The 21,272-nt window shown below is 45.8% G+C and overlaps 1 protein-coding gene across 3 annotated transcripts in view; it reads right to left on the reverse strand.

The window, feature by feature from the left end:
* FCHSD2 (FCH and double SH3 domains 2) overlaps window positions 1–21,272 on the reverse strand; it is a 162,406-nt gene that overhangs the window by 134,672 nt on the left and 6,462 nt on the right. For all 3 annotated transcript variants that reach the window (XM_075851328.1, XM_075851327.1, XM_075851326.1), the window contains exon 2: window positions 10,792–10,889. In XM_075851328.1, coding sequence (XP_075707443.1) covers window positions 10,792–10,889 — 98 coding nt within the window. The remainder of the gene's footprint in view (window positions 1–10,791; window positions 10,890–21,272) is intronic.

Genomic DNA, 21,272 nt, shown 5'->3' on the forward strand with positions numbered 1-21,272 from the left:
TAGTAGTTATATTCTTGTATATAGGAGCAGTATTATAGTAGTTATATTCTTGTATATAGGAGCAGTATTATAGTAGTTATATTCTTGTATATCGGGGCAGTATTATAGTAGTTATATTCTTGTATATAGGAGCAGTATTATAGTAGTTATATTCTTGTATATAGGAGGCAGTATTATAGTAGTTATATTCTTGTATATAGGAGGCAGTATTATAGTAGTTATATTCTTGTATATAGGGAGCAGTATTATAGTAGTTATATTCTTGTATATAGGGGGCAGTAGTATAGTAGTTATATTCTTGTATATAGGGGGCAGTATTATAGTAGTTATATTCTTGTATATAGGAGCAGTATTATAGTAGTTATATTCTTGTATATAGAGGGCAGTATTATAGTAGTTATATTCTTGTATATAGGGGGCAGTATTATAGTAGTTATATTCTTGTATATAGGGGGCAGTATTATAGTAGTTATATTCTTGTATATAGGGGGCAGTATTATAGTAGTTATATTCTTGTATATAGGAGCAGTATTATAGTAGTTATATTCTTGTATATAGGGGCAGTATTATAGTAGTTATATTCTTGTATATAGGAACAGTATTATAGTAGTTATATTCTTGTATATAGGGGGCAGTATTATAGTAGTTATATTCTTGTATATAGTGGGACTCTCAGACTGAGAAACAAAATTATGTGGACTGATGAAACCAAGATTTTACTTTTAGGCCTCAATTCTAAGCGTCATGTGGGGAGGAGACCAGGCGCTGCCCATCACCTGCCCAATACCACCCCTACAGTGAAGAATGGGGGTGGCAGCGTCTTGCTGTGGGGGGTGTTTTTCAGCGGCTGGGACAGGGAGACTGGTCCATTCATCTTTCTCTCAACCCTGACCAAAGTGCAGAGACATTCCTAAAGTGCAGCTAAACGTTCGACAAACTTCTGACATGTCATAGTGACATGTCAGAAGTTTGGATTGGTGGAGGTCAGAGCACGGAGACCCCCACCAATCTCTAGAACAAAGCAGCTGAAGGTCTCGTGTGAGCGCTCGGCCGCTTCGTGTCTGTTCAGCTTTTTCCGGAAATAAATGTATCGGTGTACGGAGTCAGTAGAAAGTCTATGAGCCCGTACTCCGATACATCTGCTTTCCGGAAAAAGCTGAACAGAAACAAAGCGGTTCAGCGCTCACGCGAGCACTTCAACGGCTTCATTCTAGCGATTGGTGGGGGTCACAGTGCTCGGACCCCCACCAACCCAAACTTCTGACATGTCAAAAGTTTGTCAAACATTTAGCTTCACTTTAATGAAAACCTGATCCAGAGTGCTCTGGACCTCAGACTGGGCCGAAGGTTCAACTTCCAACAAAACAATGACCCTAAGCACACAGCCAAGACCACAAAGGAGTGGCGTGGGGGACAAAACCAGAGAGGTCGGGGGGGTGCGGACAACCCAGGAGAGGCGGGGGGGGGGACAACACAGGAGAGGCGGCGGGGGGGGGACGGACAACACAGGAGAGGCGGCGGGGGGGGGGACGGACAACACAGGAGAGGCGGGGGGACGGGACGGGACAACACAGGAGAGGCGGGGGGACGGGACGGGACAACACAGGAGAGGCGGGGGGACGGGACGGGACAACACAGGAGAGGCGGGGGGACGGGACGGGACAACACAGGAGAGGCGGGGGGACGGGACGGGACAACACAGGAGAGGCGGGGGGACGACGGGACAACACAGGAGAGGCGGGGGGACGACGGGACAACACAGGAGAGGCGGGGGGACGACGGGACAACACAGGAGAGGCGGGGGGACGACGGGACAACACAGGAGAGGCGGGGGGACGACGGGACAACACAGGAGAGGCGGGGGGACGACGGGACAACACAGGAGAGGCGGGGGGACGACGGGACAACACAGGAGAGGCGGGGGGACGACGGGACAACACAGGAGAGGCGGGGGGACGACGGGACAACACAGGAGAGGCGGGGGGACGACGGGACAACACAGGAGAGGCGGGGGGGACGGGACAACACAGGAGAGGCGGGGGGGACGGGACAACACAGGAGAGGCGGGGGGACGGGACAACACAGGAGAGGCGGGGGGGACGGGACAACACAGGAGAGGCGGGGGGGACGGGACAACACAGGAGAGGCGGGGGGGGACGGGACAACACAGGAGAGGCGGGGGGGACGGGACAACACAGGAGAGGCGGGGGGGGACGGGACAACACAGGAGAGGCGGGGGGGGACGGGACAACACAGGAGAGGCGGGGGGGGACGGGACAACACAGGAGAGGCGGGGGGGGACGGGACAACACAGGAGAGGCGGGGGGGGACGGGACAACACAGGAGAGGCGGGGGGGGACGGGACAACACAGGAGAGGCGGGGGGGGACGGGACAACACAGGAGAGGCGGGGGGGGACGACAACACAGGAGAGGCGGGGGGGGACGACAACACAGGAGAGGCGGGGGGGGGGGGACGACAACACAGGAGAGGCGGGGGGGGACGACAACACAGGAGAGGCGGGGGGGACGACAACACAGGAGAGGCGGGGGGGGACGACAACACAGGAGAGGCGGGGGGGGACGACAACACAGGAGAGGCGGGGGGGGACGACAACACAGGAGAGGCGGGGGGGGACGACAACACAGGAGAGGCGGGGGGGGACGACAACACAGGAGAGGCGGGGGGGGACGACAACACAGGAGAGGCGGGGGGGGACGACAACACAGGAGAGGCGGGGGGGGACAACACAGGAGAGGCAGGGGGGGACAACACAGGAGAGGCAGGGGGGGACAACACAGGAGAGGCGGGGGGGGACAACACAGGAGAGGCGGGGGGGGGACAACACAGGAGAGGCGGGGGGGGACAACACAGGAGAGGCGGGGGGGGGACAACACAGGAGAGGCGGGGGGGGACAACACAGGAGAGGCGGGGGGGGGACAACACAGGAGAGGCGGGGGGGGGGACAACACAGGAGAGGCGGGGGGGGGGACAACACAGGAGAGGCGGGGGGGACAACACAGGAGAGGCGGGGGGGACAACACAGGAGAGGCGGGGGGGACAACACAGGAGAGGCGGGGGGGACAACACAGGAGAGGCGGGGGGGACAACACAGGAGAGGCGGGGGGGACAACACAGGAGAGGCGGGGGGGACAACACAGGAGAGGCGGGGGGGACAACACAGGAGAGGCGGGGGGGACAACACAGGAGAGGCGGGGGGGACAACTCTGTTAAAGTCGTTAGGTGGCCCGGCCAGAGCCCTGACTTGAATATCTCTGGAGAGACCTTAAAATGATTGTCCACCGACTTCACCATCCAACCTGACAGAGCTCGAGAGGATCTCCAGAGAAGAATGGCAGAAAATCACCAAATCCGGGTGTGCAATCCCTGTGCCATCAAACCCAAGAAGACTGGAGGCCGTTATCACTGCCAAAGGGGCTTCAACTAAGATTTTAGTTTTTAATTTTCAATAAATTTGCAAAAAAACTAACATTCTGTTTTCACTTTCTCATTATGGGGTGTGAAGTGCAGAATAATGGGGGGAACATTTTTTTTCATTTTCCAAGTACTCAAAATAACAAAAATGTGAAAAAATGTCAAGGGTCTGAAGACTTTCTGAATGCATTGTAGATCACAACACGTGTATTTGGTCACACAATTGGCACTCCGCCACCATTCTTTGATTACCCTTTAGTAGAACCGGCTAAGTCTGGGTTCTTTTTTACATAGACTAAAAATGCCGCCTGAAGGGCTTCTAATAAAAGCAACACATTAGGAAATTGCCATATTATTGCGCTCTCCACCTTCCTACATCCACCCGGCACCTCTTTGCAACCAAGACCCGGTATTTTGCGCAGACCACGTTGGCATCACATCAATAAGACTGGAAATTTTGGCCTCAGTAAAAACAACGTCCCAATAAGTCCCACAATTCGCTGTGGGAATCACCAGGAGCTCCCATGGGAACCAGTTTCTCGTTTGCAAGCCTTGAGAACGTGGAGGAAATTTCATTGACCTCAGTCTTCAAGGATCAACGTGTCCACAGAACCAAGACGGACTGAAATTACAAGACCGGATCGGTGCCTCCCCCCCCCCCCTTCAGTCCTCCCACCAAGTGACCCCAATGCCCCCGACCATGGAAACTAGCTGACCAGCAGCATACTCCATCAGGGCGTATCTGGTGGGAGTCGTGATTTCCCAACAATCGCTGATTACACTTCTGTAGCCTCCTGATGACCAAACTGAACTTTCAGACCTAACTAATTGATTTCCGCATAGGTCTTCTGCCAAAGTAAAAATTTAAAGGGACAGTCATTCGAATTCCAATGGTGACATAACTTTAAATAAGGGGGAAGATTTTATACAATGCACATCAGACATCCTGTTAATGTCCACCAAATGTTACCCAAATCCAATGAATCTAGAAAAAAAAATAAAAAATAAAAATAAAAAACAACTGCAATGTAATCAGAGAATGGTAGAAAGCCCAGTGGAGAATAGAGCGTGAGAATTATCAGTATGAGCAGAACTCAACCACAAGGGCAAACGAACCATAATGGAAGCCCATGCGACTCATATGGGCCCATTCAAAAATTTCCAAAAGGGACTCCGTTGAGATCGGCCCCATCTTTCTTCCCTATGTGTAGTGTGGACCTTCACTGGTGTCTACGTATATATAAAGCACTAAAAGGTTAACATATAAGGGGGAGGGGGCAAGGGCCAGCTCAGTTTGAAATTAGGGGTGCAACAAGTAGAGTGCCCTCCTGTCCTAAGTAGATGAATGTGGGAGCTTGAACCAGCCACACTTCTGATTATACATTGTGAACATCTACAGGGCGACCCCACTCCATAGACCCCTGCAACGATAAAATGGCCCGTGGGTCAAAATGCTCATTTGTCCAACAATTTTTTTTTATTGATTTCTGCTTCCCCAGATTGGCAGGAAGCTTTGGGGGCCCGATGTGAAATCTGTACAGGAGCCCTTCAACAGTTACGGGTCATCTTGGGTGGCGGAAGGGCCTTCGGGGGGGCGCTAGGGCCCGGTTGTGACTGCTAGCTCTGCCCCGCCCATGAGGAGCTCTCATCTCTGGATACAGGGACCCCCGTAGAACGATAATGCTTAGTTCATGTATTACAGAGCAGAACATGGAGTATGACATTGCTCGTGCTGCCGTCTTGTAGCTGTAAATACTTGACATTCCTGCGCTGGCTTTTTGCACGGCCTCTCGTGTTTGCTTTACATCCGTTTCCAGTGAACATCCAAACTCCAACCGAGGAGCAATAATGGATGTAGCAGCTGCGAGTTCTCAGCCCGATATCCGGATAATGCACCCCGAGTTCCGGCGTAATGTCAGGTCACGTGACTCTCCCGACAGTAAACACTGTGCATTGGGTGCAAAAACAGACCACGACCCACCCATGATACCACGGGCCACCCAAAAAATTCATTTCGGGCACTCGGCCCAATATCAGGGCTGTTAATGATTCCTAAAAGTTTTGATGGAAAATTCCGGAAAAAAGACCGCACATGCGGCAGTGATTATCTTCACATTTCTGGAATGCTAAAAAATGTATCTCACCAGAGAATGGCGGTGATTATAACACCCATCATGCTTCTACTCGGATGCTGAGAGCACCTAGTCCTTCATCTGATGAAGTCCATAGCGCAAATGTATATAACCGGTACAGGCGCGGTTCATATCAATTAATATATTGTAAATATACGGCTGCTGCACTGTGGCCGGAGCAGGTCCGGTGCCCTCATCGACAGCCATCGGACCCGGAGAAGAAGGAGCTTGAAACTTCTTCCGTCTCCTCTATTGCAACCTACGCCGCGCCCAATGAGCGCGATGTAGTGGGTAGAGGCAGCATCATTGGTTTTTTTTGACCCGGCATTCCCGTGATCGGCAGGTGTCCCCCTGGCATGGCAGGGTTGCTGGGTCTTAGCAGCACCAGAGCAGCTCAGCCTGTGACTAATGTTGTGTGTGGTATTATAGGTAAGAGAATCAAAAGTAGGTTACTAGGAGGTAATTTCATAACTCCCTCTGACACAGAAGATACATCTGATTTGCATAGGAAATGCAGATCTTTGGCCATCAAAGGATGTCCACTGTCTGACAAATGTTTAATTGGCTCTTTCCTCACCAAGGTGCGAGATGTGCTGATTAAGGATTTGTCACTAGGGCTGACCAAACATCCTGACCAAACATCTAAAGCTATGCAAATGGATGCCTGTGGTGTGTCTGTCTGTGGACCAGGAGAAACATGGGAGAATGGCATGGTGTTCAAAGAAAGTATGATACATCAAGGCAAACCCCGTCATAATTTATATTTGTAATGACCCACATAGCTAGTTATGATCAGGGAAAATAGCCCTCATATATATGTCAAATTCAGATCCCTACACTCAGAGGAACTACCTGGGATTGGCTATTGGCTAAAAACATGGGCCTATTATAGTGGTGTTTGATATGCCCTGGTTGGTAAATGTCTGCACAGGTGAATGCAGGTAATATTATATTTCTAGGGGATTCCTGCAAGGACACATGATCACTTTTATGTTTCTCTATAGAAATACAACTGTGTAATGGGAGGAGTACCCTTCATTATCATATGAACAGCCTCCTCTCAGTGACATCACCAGCCAGTGAACTGGAGGGAAAAAACTGGGTTTAAAATGCCATGAGAAGTGAGGGTCAGTGTCAGTCGTTGGGGATCCATATCTCGGTTGGAGTGACTGCCCATATTTTCAGCTGTCCCCACAGCCAGGATATCGCCGCTGTACATCAGTAAGGTTTTGTTCTGTTTTATTTTATCCCTTTTATTTTCATAAACTGTTTGATTGCATTGTAACTGTATGTATATTTTTAATCTTTTATTCTGACAACTATTGTATGTATTGCACTGCACTATTGTGTATTAAATCTGAAATATTACATAAGTCTCTTCCTTGTAGTCTTACAGAACTTAATCTTCCGAAGGTGAGGAACGTTACCTGTATTTTATGTTCAATTTAGATAACCTGTGTTATAGGAACTGGTGTTAAGGGAACATAGAGACGTAGGCCCCTATTGCCTAGATAAGTATAGGTGGTGGTAGCATACTGTGGTATAAATTATTGGGGTGTTGGAAACTACGGGAGTAATTTAGCATAATCCTGTCATCTAGAGTAGGTGGGCGTGGATTTATGAGGTAAATTAATAAACTCAGTAGTGTAGTTCACCCCTGTGACGTGACCTGAGATCGGCGATCGTCACATTGTGCCTTTCCCCTGTAACGGAGGATCCTATGATGCCCCAGTTACACCCAGAAAACGGTTATAACCTCATTATGTATACAAAAATATGCAAAAAAACTATACAAAACAAAAAAAAACAAGACAAAAAAACGACACAAAAAAATAAAAACTAAGGCCCTGTTTACATGGAGTTTTTTTTTTAAGGCAGAAAATTCTGCCTGGAAAAATCAGCTCCGGTTTTTTTTTTTTAAGCGGGGCTGCACCACACGCGTTTTTTTTGCTGCGATATTAGCTGCAGTTTTTAAGGGTTTTTTCCCCCTATTTCTTCAAGAGAGAAAGTAAAAAACTGTAAGCGTTTTTTAGGCGAAAAATGCGGCAAAAATCGCGGCAAACAAAAGCATCTATTTGCGGCTCCCATTGATTTCAATGGGGTTTTGAGGCGGAAAATGCATGTCGCTTCTTTCTCCCGCAAGCGTTTTTTTTTTGCTCGCGGGAAAAAATGCCTCCGCCTTGAAATCAATGGGAGTCAATTTCAGACGTTTTTTGCTGCGGTTTCCGCGGAAAAAAAACTCAGTGTGAACACGGCCTAAAAGTAAAACAAAACAAAAACACACACACACACACACACACACACACACACACACCGCGCTGAACCAAACGTTACCACAGTCCATCCCCCGATCACCTGGGACTCTACATATTATATATCAAAACAAGCAAAATAGGAAACCCATTCTAATGCTTTATTTTAGCGTAAATTTGCAAATGTAAAAAATAAAAGAACTACAAAAATAAAAAAGAAATCAATTATTTTTATACAATTCACCCATAATAATAAAAAATAAAAAAAAGGGCCGTTGTGACCAAAACACACTGGTCGTTAAACTCCTCCACCTAAGGGTATATTCACATGCTGCAGATTAGTTGCAGCAATAGTAGACAATGCTTTACTGCTCAACCTATCAAAAGTCATAAACATTGGACACTGCTTTGTGATTGGTCACCATGAGGCGATAGCACAGGGACGTGGAGCTGTACTGTGCCAATCAATGACTCTCCCAGGTTGAAAGAGTATGACGTGACCAATCAGCGTCATACACTTCTCTTCATTCATGCCCAGCTTTATTCACAGCACAGCGTGATCTCGCGAGATGATGCTGTGACATCACTTACACCCGCAGGTCCTTCACCGGAGCGACGGGAGAATGACAAGACATCGGCTCCAGGACGATAATCCTCCTCAGCAACAGTCCTGGCACGGCTGGAGGCGATGTCTGGTCATTCTCCCGTCGTTCCGGCGAAGGACCTGCGGGAGGAAGTCACGTCACAGCGTGATCTCGCGAGATCACGCTGTGCTGTGAATAAAGCTGGGAATGAATGAAGAGAAGTGTATGACGCCGATTGGTCAGCGTCATACAATTTTCTGTACAATGCCCAGTTGGGCATTTATAAAAAATTTGCATAAACCTAAAAATGATGAGAACTTTGTCTTTAGTCTTTAGCGTTTATTAGATTAGGTAGGAAATCGAGAAGTAGTAAACGGGCGACAGCGCCTCTTTTACATGGACATCCATTGAAATCAAGGTTTCTGGCCGGTTCACCCGCAATAGCAAGAGGCAGGACCCCACCCTCTGGTCAGCTTTATGACCCAACACATGACAGGGGAGGTTCAGAGAGGACAACCCCTTTAAATCGATGACCTGCAGCCTCCACCAGCGGTCAGCCTCATCCTACAGCGTTACGTCTACACACCCATCCCAGAAATGCAACCTCCAGATCCTCTCAAAGTCCACTCTTTAGTGCCAGGAATTTTTCCGTACTGACCTCCGACCGACCAAATTCACGTCTGCGATTTATTTCTCTCTCCTCCCACAATCGCTTTGAAGCATCAAACTTTTAATTTTGTTCATCCTGAGCCTCCTGGTTCATGAATAGAATGACAAATCTACAGTTAAGACTGACACTAACACAGACAAATTAATAGGGGAAAGTGGATATTCAGACAAACGGGTTGTCACCCAACTTTCCCAGACTCCACAATGTAAACTTTGCTTAGGGAGCAGGTTACGTATAGATGTATTACTATTAAGATTTGCCATTCAGGGCTCTGGTAGACTGTAATGATGAACCACAAAGCTCAGGATGAACAGAATCGGCTGTTACTGCAAAGACGTTTAATAAATTACATCATATTAGGGTCTGAAGCATTTTAAAGGGTCCTAATTACGGGACCCGCAGTGTTTCCGGTTCATATTTGACCCGTCATCATAGCTCATCACTTTGCAGAAGGATCAGACCTCACAGATAAGCTTTACTACCAGTTATAAAACTCCAGATCCCATACCACAGTATCACTATCGCCCCAAGGACAAATACAACGTGTCACGCTGGCAAAAGTCCCACAGAAAAAAAAAAAGTGGCGATCCCAGCATGCTGCGTATTTGTGAAGGCACTGCGCCATTTGTTTTGTAGCAACGTGTGATACATCAGACTAATGGTGGCAATGGGGTGATCCCCGCACAAATCTCTGAAAATAAACATCAACTTTTGAAAACAAAATATTGTTCCTCTGTTATTCCTCCCGGAAATGAATGAATAAACTGACAACTCAGTGCTACCATTTCCCATTGTCAATGAGGCGTGCCTGTACTCCGTCTGACATGGTTAGCACTGACTGAGCAGTGTCATACATTTCCAGGAGGAATAACAGAGGAACGGCACAATGAAAAATTGCGCCAAAATTACTAAAATACTAACAATTAGTAAAGTGTGTACTTAAAAACAGACCTCTCATGAGGGTAGAATCAAACGGGGCCCTTTTATCTCCCACCATTAGTGCAGCCAATACTGGGACAGAAACTGGTTCTTAAAGGAGTTTCCCACAAAATACATTTATCACTATCCCTAGAATAAGTGAAAAATGTAGGATCCCTGGGGGCCCCACAATCACTCGAATGGGGGTCCAGAGTCCCCCGTTCCTCATATAAAGCAGCAGTCGAGCATGCGCTCTGCCGCTCCTTTTAAAGTCTATGTCAGGCAGTAAGTATTAAATTTCCCTGCAGCGCCACTACAGGAGAAATTAAGTATTACACAGTGTCCATTCATATCAATGTGTTGTCTGTGTAACACAGGACGGGTCCTCCAGAGAGAGACGCTCTTTATAACCGCTCTCCACTTTGGCCAAGAGATGAGGATCCTGAACCAGGAACCCCACCCTATTGACTCTGAATTCACTAATCGGGTGTACGACAATGGGTTTTCTCAGCCAGACCACCCCAATAATTTCTGGCCAATCACAGAAGTCTCTTTAAGAGTCCCGTCGCGTTTGAACGGAATAATTGGCGATATCGCTTTAACGCTGCGGCCTGCTCACTCGTTACGGCTACATTTTCCAGCTGTGTGACAGCTCGGCGGGCCACCGACAGGAAGGACGGGAGGAAATTCCACTGACGGTTTCTGGAGTTTGCTGAATACCAACTGTTCTTCCAAAATAAAGAGGAGGGGGCCGAGCAAACAGGATAGGAATCCAGTGGGGTATGCGGGAAAAGGTCTTACCTCATATCTTCTAGAAGATCACATTCTGCCTGATGCTTGGCTTGCAGCTTCGTCATCTGTTCGGCTTGAATGTTTTTCAGCTCTTGTGTAACTTTCACCTAAAATTGCAGAGAAGAACAAATTAGAAATGATACAAAATCATCAGTAGAAGCTGCTCTGCCGAATTTTCTCGAGGTCCATATTTTGGCGTTAAATCAATTAAAAAAAAATCAAAAAATGCTCAAAATAATAATAGTTGCGTCTACAAAAACTTTTCGCTTAGCGGTGGGAGAGACCCAATAACAAAGATGTCTGCGGAAAAATTCAAATTGCCCACATCTATACTGTATAAATAGCGCAGCAGGAGGTTTCTGCTTTCTGGTAGGTGCTTATGGTATTAAATGACCCCTATAGCCTATTAGTCCTCAGAAAGTATGGGTATGCACACAGCAGTCTCCCTCGAAGGCTACATTCAGATGAACGTTGCCCACCTCAGCCGTGAAAAACTGCCGTTTTCCAAGTGCGAGGTGGACCCGTGCGGGACACGTTGTCACGGATCCCCCACAGACTACAGTCTATGGAGCGATGCGTGACACGCAGTAAAATAGGACATGCCCTATTTTTCAACGGAGTGTTCACACGCTCTGTTGAAACCACGATCATGTTAATGGCCCCATTGAAATGCTTGAGTCCGCGTGACGGTCGTTGTTTTAACGGCCGTCACACGGACGTGATTTACGCTCGTGGAATCCTGCTTATCTAGTCTCCAGCAATAGAATTGGACTGCAATTCAGTCATTAACACCCCACAATCTACTCCTAGTCGTGTCATCCTGCCTATCTAGTCTCCAGCAGTAGATTTGAGCCTCAATACAGTCTTTGTAACCCCCCCACCTCTGTCATCACAATTAGACAGACTATTCAGTCCACAGTTGTGCCAACCTGCCTATTTGGTCTTTAGCCGAACAATTGAGGTATTCAATCAATATAACCTCACATTCTGCATGTCATGAACATGGTCATTACACAATCACTATAGTGTGAGATTATATTGACAGTGGCTCGCCTGGTGCTGAATACCTACATTTTTCTGCTGGAGACTAGATAGGCAAGATGTCCCAAATGTGGACTAAATGTTAGCAATTTGTTCATTACACGATCACTAGAGTGTCGGGTTATAATTACTAACTGGTTTTATTAGCGCTGAATTGCATCAGACTAGATAGGCAGGTTGACACAAATGCGCAGTGAATGTCATCAGCATGGTCATCCAATGATCACTAGTCCGCAGTTGTGTCAACCGACCTATCTAGTCACCTGCAGTACAATGCAATTCACAGCTAAATAAAGCCAGTTCGTAATTATAACCAGACACTCTACTGATAGTGTAATGAACATATAGACTCTCACTCCTAAAATATTGGGATGAACATCCTGAACACATTTAGTGCACAGCTGTGTCAACCTGCCTATCTAGGCTCCTGTAGTACAACATAGATTTTATGAGCCAATGATAACGTCACACAAATAAAAACCAGAATAACTTTTTGTTAACACACGGACTGTAAAACAAAAAAATTACATTTTAGCTTTTTACATGTGCGGTAGTAGCCAGTCTGAACGCGGTACAACTTTTTCCATTATTATTATTATTATTATCAACTTAAAAAAAATCTAGAATTCTAAAAAAAAAAAAAAAACTAATTATGTTTTGGGATTTTGATTTTTTTGTACCTGGAAAGTTTAAATTAACTCAGGGAAGAAAAAGTAAAGCCACTCCTAACACCTCTTATCTGCACACTGCTGGTCTATTCCTGGCTTATAGAAAAAGAAAACGTCATCGATGTACCTCAACCAAGCAGACCACACAGGTGGATCAAAAAGGTAACATTGACTTAAGTGACACTAATGTGTGCAGAGAAAGTATTGAAAGCAACTTTAATCACCAAAATAAATCTGATACACTTAGGTTTCCTTAAAGGTCCTACTGTCCCAGCTGGTAACAGTGTTGTATTAGGAGGCCCCCTATATGTGATGTATGGGTTATAGGTATGTTATCAGTGGTCCGATGTCGCTTTCCATTAATGGGGATCATATTGAAAACTAGATTAAAACATTTAAGAGCCAAAAGACGATTGTCATTGTATTCTACTCCAGTCACATACAGAGCTGCATTCCTGATTCTACATATTGAAATTCATAAATATGGCTCCTATGCTTAGCTCCAAGAGCCTGTTTGTGCTGAATATTATGACTGGTAGTAGAGTGGTACTGAATCCAACTGGACAACAGTTATCCAAGCTCCCATAATACACCGCCATATGGTTACAGGAAACCAAAAGAATTCTGAAAGCAGCTGTGTGTGTGGCTGGAGTCTACCGGCGGACTGTTAATAGGACTTTATCAATTGAAAGCTGCACGGCTTGTAAAAAAAAATCATTTATGCTCCAGGTTACAGAAAAAAACAAATAGGAGTTTGTGAAGACCGGTTTCACACAAGCATAATACAAGTGCCTTCTTGAACTTGTATTAAAGGTCTAATGACGTGGCCCAACAGCATCATAGATAAGCTGAGTTCCAGCAACGCACTGCACTCTGGTAGCAGGAAACCAAAAGAATACTGAATGCAGCTTTGGCTGTGACTAGAGTCTGATTTAATTTCATCCATTTTACAGACTTTGATCTTATATCACCTCCAGCTACAGACATCTTTCAACCTCCGCGTCACCTGCACAGAGCGGAAAGGAAACGTGCCTGTATTAATATCACACACAAAACCAGACGAGCAGGTGGGAATTGGAAAGCAAAATGATTCACCATGAGAAACGAAACTTAACTGTGGCCGCTGTTATCGGTGTCTCTCACTGCAGGTTATAAATCAGTAACGAGATGTAGCGGCAAAATAAACGAGTTATAAAACATGAAAGAGAACGCGATTCTAATCACAGTAATACTGACACTAAACTGCAGCTGGTAATTGTTATATAGGTAAACTGTTACATTATCACCATATTACAGTACAGAACAACATTGTTCAGAGTATATTGGGCACCAGCGTGCCTGTACTGCCCCTCTGTTACACCATGCATTATACTCCAGTCACATCCAGAGCTGCATTCTGATTCTACTGGCTGCCACTTAGACTCAGTCAGCATTGTGCTGACAATACTCTCCTTAAAGGGGTTGTTTATTTTATACATAATTCCTTTTTGTTACAATTACTGATCGCATCGTGTCTTACTGCTGGGACCCCAGCGATCAGTTGTAATCTGGAGGGAAACTGGTCAGCAAGTATTCAGATTCCCTGCAGCGCCACCACAGGAGAAACCTAACATTACACAGTTCTAATTAAAATCAATGGTGCGTCAGTGTAATGTACAGACGCATGGGGTCCTCCAGAGACAGATGCCCTTTGTAGCAGCTCTCCACTGGGGTCTTGAATGAGCGGGTCCCCAGTTTATTATCCACCCATAACATATTGATAAACGCCCACTTTGGACAATGCCTACTTCTTAGAAGGATCCATTGACAATAATCTGATCACAAAGTTTCCCCCTACTGGGACCCCCAGCGATCAGCTGTGATCTGTGGGGAATTCGATCAGTAAATATTCCGTTTCCCTGCAGCACCACCACAGGAGAAATGAAGTATTACACAGTGTCCATTCATATCAATGTGTTGTCTGTGTAATACAGGACAGGACAGGTCCTCCAGAGAGAGACGCTCTATGTAACCGCTCTCCACTCTGCCCAAGAGATGAGGATCCTGAACAGGGGACCCCCCTCTATTACCCCAGAATTCCTTAAAAGGAGGTATGAAAATGGGGTTTCTAAAGGAAGAGACTTTACAAATAAAATGATTAGTTACGTTCACCGATATAAAATATAAGTCGCCAACTATTTAGAAGGGACATCAGGGAGACTGAGCAGTCCATTTATATAGGCATGCCAAAAACTACTGTAGTTGAATCACAAATGACACATATGACCCTTCATCACACCCCCTAAATGAATACAGACCCCAGAACAGACACCCCCCCCTCCCTGAACAAAGACTCCAAAACAAATTTTTGGGGAATATTCCTTTAAATTTCAGTTCCCCACTTATTGCCTTGATAGATATTCACCTGCTAACCTACAGACAGCAGGAGGGGAAGATGGAAGGCAGTAACACAAAAGACTACAAGATCAGACTACACAGGGCTTGTTTGTAGTCTGTAACCAAGGAAACACATAGCTCTGCACTGGAGCTGTATACATTAAAAAGGTAGGATATTTTTTTTAATCAACATTGTTTGAAAAGTTGCTTCATTCTTTTATTTATTTGTTTCTGATGCATTGGAGAAATAAAAAATAAAAAAATTTAAAACCATATCTTACCCTGTAAGAGGCTATAGGAGCGTATGGTTGGCAGAATAATTGGAAGGGACAGATTATTTATGTGACGTCGCCTCCAGGAAGACTCCGGGTGAAGACAGAATACAATGTGCAAACCGTTCACCTGCGGAGCTCCGTAACCTGCCACAAGCTGCGCAGCATCCATTATATGCCCCGAGACAAAACTCATTACATGGTCTGTACCGAGCAGCACTCACCGCAGGAGGGGACACTCACAGAATACAAATCCTACACTTCACATCTACAAGTTCAGCAAATATTGAAATACTTTACTTGTCCTGAAGAGTTATACAGGATATCCACAGATTACTAAACCCATACCTCCCAGTGTTCCCTGCTTGTTCAGTGTCTGCACAGAGCTTTGCATTCTGGGAACTGTCACTAGTTCTTTACAGTCATCTGTCTGTCAACAAGCTTGCTGACAGTTTCCAAAAACAGCCAGCAGAATAGTGAGTGCAGCTCTGGAGTATAATACAGGATATAACTCAGGATCAGTACAGGATAAGTAATGTAATGTATGTACACAGTGACTCCACCAGCAGAATAGTGAGTGCAGCTCTGGAGTATAATACAGGATGTAACTCAGGATCAGTACAGGATAAGTAATGTAATGTATGTACACAGTGACTCCACCAGCAGAATAGTGAGTACAGCTCTGGAGTATAATACAGGATGTAACTCAGGATCAGTACAGGATAAGTAATGTAATGTATGTACACAGTGACTCCACCAGCAGAATAGTGAGTGCAGCTCTGGAGTATAATACAGAATGTAACTCAGGATCAGTACAGGATAAGTAATGTAATGTATGTACACAGTGACTCCACCAGCAGAATAGTGAGTGCAGCTCTGGAGTATAATACAGGATGTAACTCCGGATCAGTACAGGATAAGTAATGTAATGTATGTACACAGTGACTCCACCAGCAGAATAGTGAGCGCAGCTCTGGAGTATAATACAGGATGTAACTCAGTATCAGTACAGGATAAGTAATGTATGTACACAGTGACTCCACCAGCAGAATAGTGAGTGCAGCTCTGGAGTATAATGCAGGATGTAACTCAGGATCAGTACAGGATAAGTAATGTAATGCATGTACACAGTGACTCCACCAGCAGAATAGTGAGTGCAGCTCTGGAGTATAATGCAGGATGTAACTCAGGATCAGTACAGGATAATAATGTAATGTATGTACACAGTGACTCCACCAGCAGAATAGTGAGTGCAGCTCTGGAGTATAATACAGGATATAACACAGGATCAGTACAGGATAAGTCATGTATGTACACAGTGACTCCACCAGCAGAATAGTGAGTGCAGCTGTGGAGTATAATACAGGATGTAACTCAGGATCAGTACAGGATAAGTAATGTATGTGCACAGTGACTCCACCAGCAGAATAGTGAGTGCAGCTGTGGAGTATAATACAGGATGTAACTCAGGATCAGTACAGGATAAGTAATGTATGTGCACAGTGACTCCACCAGCAGAATAGTGAGTGCACCAGTTCTACAGCTCCTTGTATCTCTGGTTTACCACCACTATGAAGACCCGTGTGAAGAGATGAATGCGCCGGCCCCTGAACAATTAGGGCTATAAATTTTAGGGGACTTTATTTATTTATTTTTTTTAAGGCCGAGAAGCAGTAGGCGGCCCACATATTCTTAACCATGTATAGTCCACAAGGAAAGGAGCAAATCAGGTCTATGAATAAAGGCTATGAATGCCCCCTCCCCTACACACCAACTGCAATTTTTGAAGAGCTTTTTCCCTAAAATAAAATAAAAATTCCGAAAAGTCCTTGAGTCGTCCTCCATTAAGCGGTTAAAAATTCTGTCTAGCTATTTCCTACTGAGAGAGCCGAGTGACCTAGGACCGCAGCCGAATCATAATCCCGTTAAATCCGAGGCAGCGGAGGTAAATGACACAATTACAAAATTGGTGAATGACAAAAAAAAACTAGCGAAGAAACGAAAAAAAACACACTTTCATATTAAACAAATCCTTTCCACTTGCAAGATTTGGGTAATCCTCTCCCGTGCCTGGTACACAGCCGCCATGCGTGCCGTATTACAATTCTACCGCAATATTCAATGTGCTTTTTGGAAAAAAATGCAACAAAAAGACCACGTGTTTAAAAAAAAATATATATATAAAAGTTGCCCCTTCACGACCAGTACAAACCCAGCTGCCCACCACAGACCCCCCCCCCCCCTCACCCACCTCGGCCATCCGCATCCAATACACCAAAAACTCCATGATTTGGAGACTCCGCATCAGAACGAGGAGAGAACCGACGAGAACTGGAGGGGGATCTGCAGTCACCACTGATATTAAAAAGGACAAAAAAAAAATCCTGTGCCGAAAAAACAAAAACTACAAAACAACCCAGACAATCGATTCTTTTATGAACGAGCTAAAAAATTCCCAAAATGTTCCACGGAGGACGTCGTCTTGTAAGAAGTTCCCCAAAACGATGAAGAAGTTTCACAACTCACAAGAGAACGGATATCCTGGCCCCAGACTCGCAGCAAACTCAGGGGTAACGGACAGCAAACAAGGGGGTGTAGCGGCCCATGATGAGGGGCCCCAACTATCATCTCCTTGTAGAAGGGTCATGTGAACCTCAGACCGGTCTTCTCTCCTACAAGGAATAGGAAGAGGGGAAGGAGCACAATGAGCACGTGCGGTGGATGGACTAGTACCAGGAGGCGGCTGAGAAAGGCCTATTTGTCCCCTCTAAGGCCTCATGAACACGGCCGCAGCGGTGATTACAGCACGGACGTCCGCGGAGGGTCATCCGCAAATCACGGACCGTGCGCACGTTGATTTCAATGAGCCCGGACCGTATAATGATTTGTCCCGTTTTTTTTTGCAGTCCGGGCTTCCGGCCAATGCACCGACCGTGGAAACCAGTCGTGCGCACAGGCCCATAGAAATGAATGGGTCCGCAATTCATCCGCATTTTGACGGACGCAAAAACACGTTCGCGCGCATGAGGCCGAGCACTTTGTATCCATCATAGGTCACCCAACTCGGCTCATTTTTGACGTTTGAGTTTCATCCAAATTTTTATTATCTTATTTTTCTTTCATCAGGAAAGTTTTGGAGTTTCGGGCAGAAAATCAAGACATAGAAACAAAAAAACAACAAAAACAAAAAATAAATAAAATAAATGAAAAATAAAATAAATTAGGACATGATTGCATGGGTCGGATTTGCTGCGGAAAACTCTGCGGCAAAACCGACCCAGATACCGCAGGAAAATTTGCAGCTGCAGAAATCGCAACATTTGGCTTCCCCCATTGGGGAAACTCTGCAATAAAACATGCAACTATTCCGCAGCATAAAATGTAAATCTGCACCGCAGGAAAATTTTCACAGGCAAATTGTCTGCAACGTGTGAATGAGTTTTTTTTAACACTTTGCTGTACACCTCGCATGAACGTAGCTTAAATTTATAAATGTAAATAAAACAAGAAAAAAAAAAAAGTTTAATTAAAAAAAAAAAAGTTGGTGCTCGATAAAGATTCTTATCGAAAGATAAAACCAATTTTTAATCTCCCGGCTTTCCCAGAAACCGATAACGAAGAAAAATCTGGAGAGAGTATTACACAACTCGAAAAATAATAGAACCTACAGTTTCTCAATATACAGATGCAGCAGAGCCGAGTGTGTGAAATGGCGCAATGTGTGGCTTTCCGTAGAATTGCAGCCGGTTTCTACGATACAAATGGGTAAATAACACACCCAGCTCTACTACATCTGGAGGTTCACTACGTGGCAGGTGAGCGCCGCTTATCGCATACATCGCCATGAGAGCGCTCCTTTCATACAGCACAGCGGCGCGCAGTGTAACCAGGGACACGGTCAGGTTTCCAGAAATAGCTGCGCTCCCCACGTGCAGGAAATTACAGGTAGAGCGAGATCTCGTCCCTGCTGCAATTATCACGTTGTCCTTGAAGAAACAGCCTGGAAAAACAGCAGCGCACAACCGCATGACAAACACGTCACCGCCGGGACCCTCACACGTAGCGGCAGTTTTAACACGGCCCTTGCGATGCGGTTTCCATTGAAACCACGCGCTTCACCTGTGCAAGCCACACAGCCAAAAACCATCACCCCTAAAAGGTGGCCAAACACGCGAGACGGCCAAACACGCGTTTCGCCAACACCAATTTCTCTCCACTCCAGAGATTTTATAGAAACCTAATTTATACTTTGCATCGGGGGCAGGGTGCCAGCGACGGGCACCATTGAGCCCTCTTACTTTGGCTAGGGTGGCAAACAATCTTTGCTCCAAGTAAAGTAAAGTCTAGCTCCAACTCTGCCGAGGGCATATGTGCCAACCATGCGGACTACCCAGCTATGGGGCACTTGGAGAGAGGGGCCGAGACCTGGTTGGTGCCATCCTCTCCACTATTGGGCGGTGAAACCCTGTGCAGAATTAGTCTCTCCAGGGGAACTACATTGTTAGCAAACAAGGGGGTGAGGATTTGGCCCAAGGGTCAATGAGGGGGCAACAAGTAGCGGGCACTTCTGTATTGGGTGAAAAACGCAGCACCATAATCGGGGGGCACATTCTAATCCTTGGCATGGGGGCCCCCCCCCCCCCCTCTCGTCAATGTGCACCATTGGCATGATTTCTCAAGACAGTCAGTTCTGGCACAACAGAATTTTTTTTTGCATGACCCAACTCGGGATACTAGACCCTTCTCCTTACGTTCTGTCATGGCGGTCGTACATGCACGCCCGTAGTTTTACGGTAAAAATTCATGCCGATCATTAATGGTGGGCACCCTTCATAAATATGGCGTCCGCCACTGTGCCCCAATACCCTTAGTCTCGGTTCACATGGCAGATTTTTCATATGTCTGACCCTCGGATTTCTGACGTGGTTTTGCAGTAAAAACCTCCGCATTTTTTTGCACGCAGATAAGCCCTATTCTACAATTGCGGTTACCCAACGTGGATTTCAAGTCACTTCTTTTTTTCCCGCGAGACGGTTTGCAGTTCGGCCCGCTGAAAGCGGTGGGAGAGAATATAAGCAATTTTCACGGTAATTCAGATGCGGAAAACGAGTCAATGAATGAGAAAATTCTCATTGCCACCCAGAGACTGAAAACCTGTGCAGACCTAAGGCCCTGTTCACACAGTTTTTTTTTTGCAGGTGGAAATCTTTGCCGCATTTTTTGCGGCTTTTTTGGACGTTGTGGAAACCGCTTTCTGTGCCTCCCATTAATGTCAAAGGGAGGTCAGAGACAAACACCTGACGCTTCTTTTTCCCGCGAGCGGGGAAAACCGCCTCCGATTGAAATCAATGGGAGGCGTTTTCAGATGTTTTTTTGGCGCCGTTTCTGCGTCAAAAACAGTGCCAAAATCTGTTAACACACCCTAATACTTCTCACAGCTGAGAGTTTGTTACAATTATATCCAGTCTAGACAATCCTTTGTGAGCTAAACAGCTGGGACCTCAGACAGACATTCTCCCTGCACTGATACATTGTAACAAACTATCAGGATAGGAGAGTGATTTCTGATGCTGATGTGTTTACCTCACAGAGGATTGTCTAGACTGGATACAATTGTAACAAACGCTCAGTGTATGAATAAAGGCCTTGTTCACACCAAAAAACAGCCGAAATCACTCCCCATTCATTTCAATGGGCGGCATTTAGCTGCTCACGGAAAAAGAAAAAAGTGGCATGTAGTTTCTTGTTGCGATTTCCAGGATGCAAAAAAAAAAACCTGCGAAGCGCGTTTCCGACCGTTTTTTGCCCGCGTCCCTTGAATTAGCTTCAATTCCTGAAGGAATTCTGAGGCAGATTTTTCTTCCTGCAAAAGAACTCTGTGTGAACAGGGCCTCCGGTCTGTACAGGTTTACAACTTCTGAATGTAAACTAATTTGAAAGAATGTTTCCATTCCCTGACAGGAAGAAGAGATATTGAAAAGGGTAAAGGAATCGAAAGGAAAAGTCTATTAGAAAGTTGCAGAAATTTTCTCTATACAGTGATGAAGCTTTATTTACATTAAACCCCTTTAACCCTTTCCCTGCACAGGAAATATGCGATACCCCCTGGCAGGAAGGGACTTCAGTCGCCAAA

The sequence above is a fragment of the Rhinoderma darwinii genome, chromosome 2 (genome assembly GCF_050947455.1).
Source record: "Rhinoderma darwinii isolate aRhiDar2 chromosome 2, aRhiDar2.hap1, whole genome shotgun sequence".
Lineage (NCBI taxonomy): Eukaryota > Metazoa > Chordata > Amphibia > Anura > Rhinodermatidae > Rhinoderma > Rhinoderma darwinii.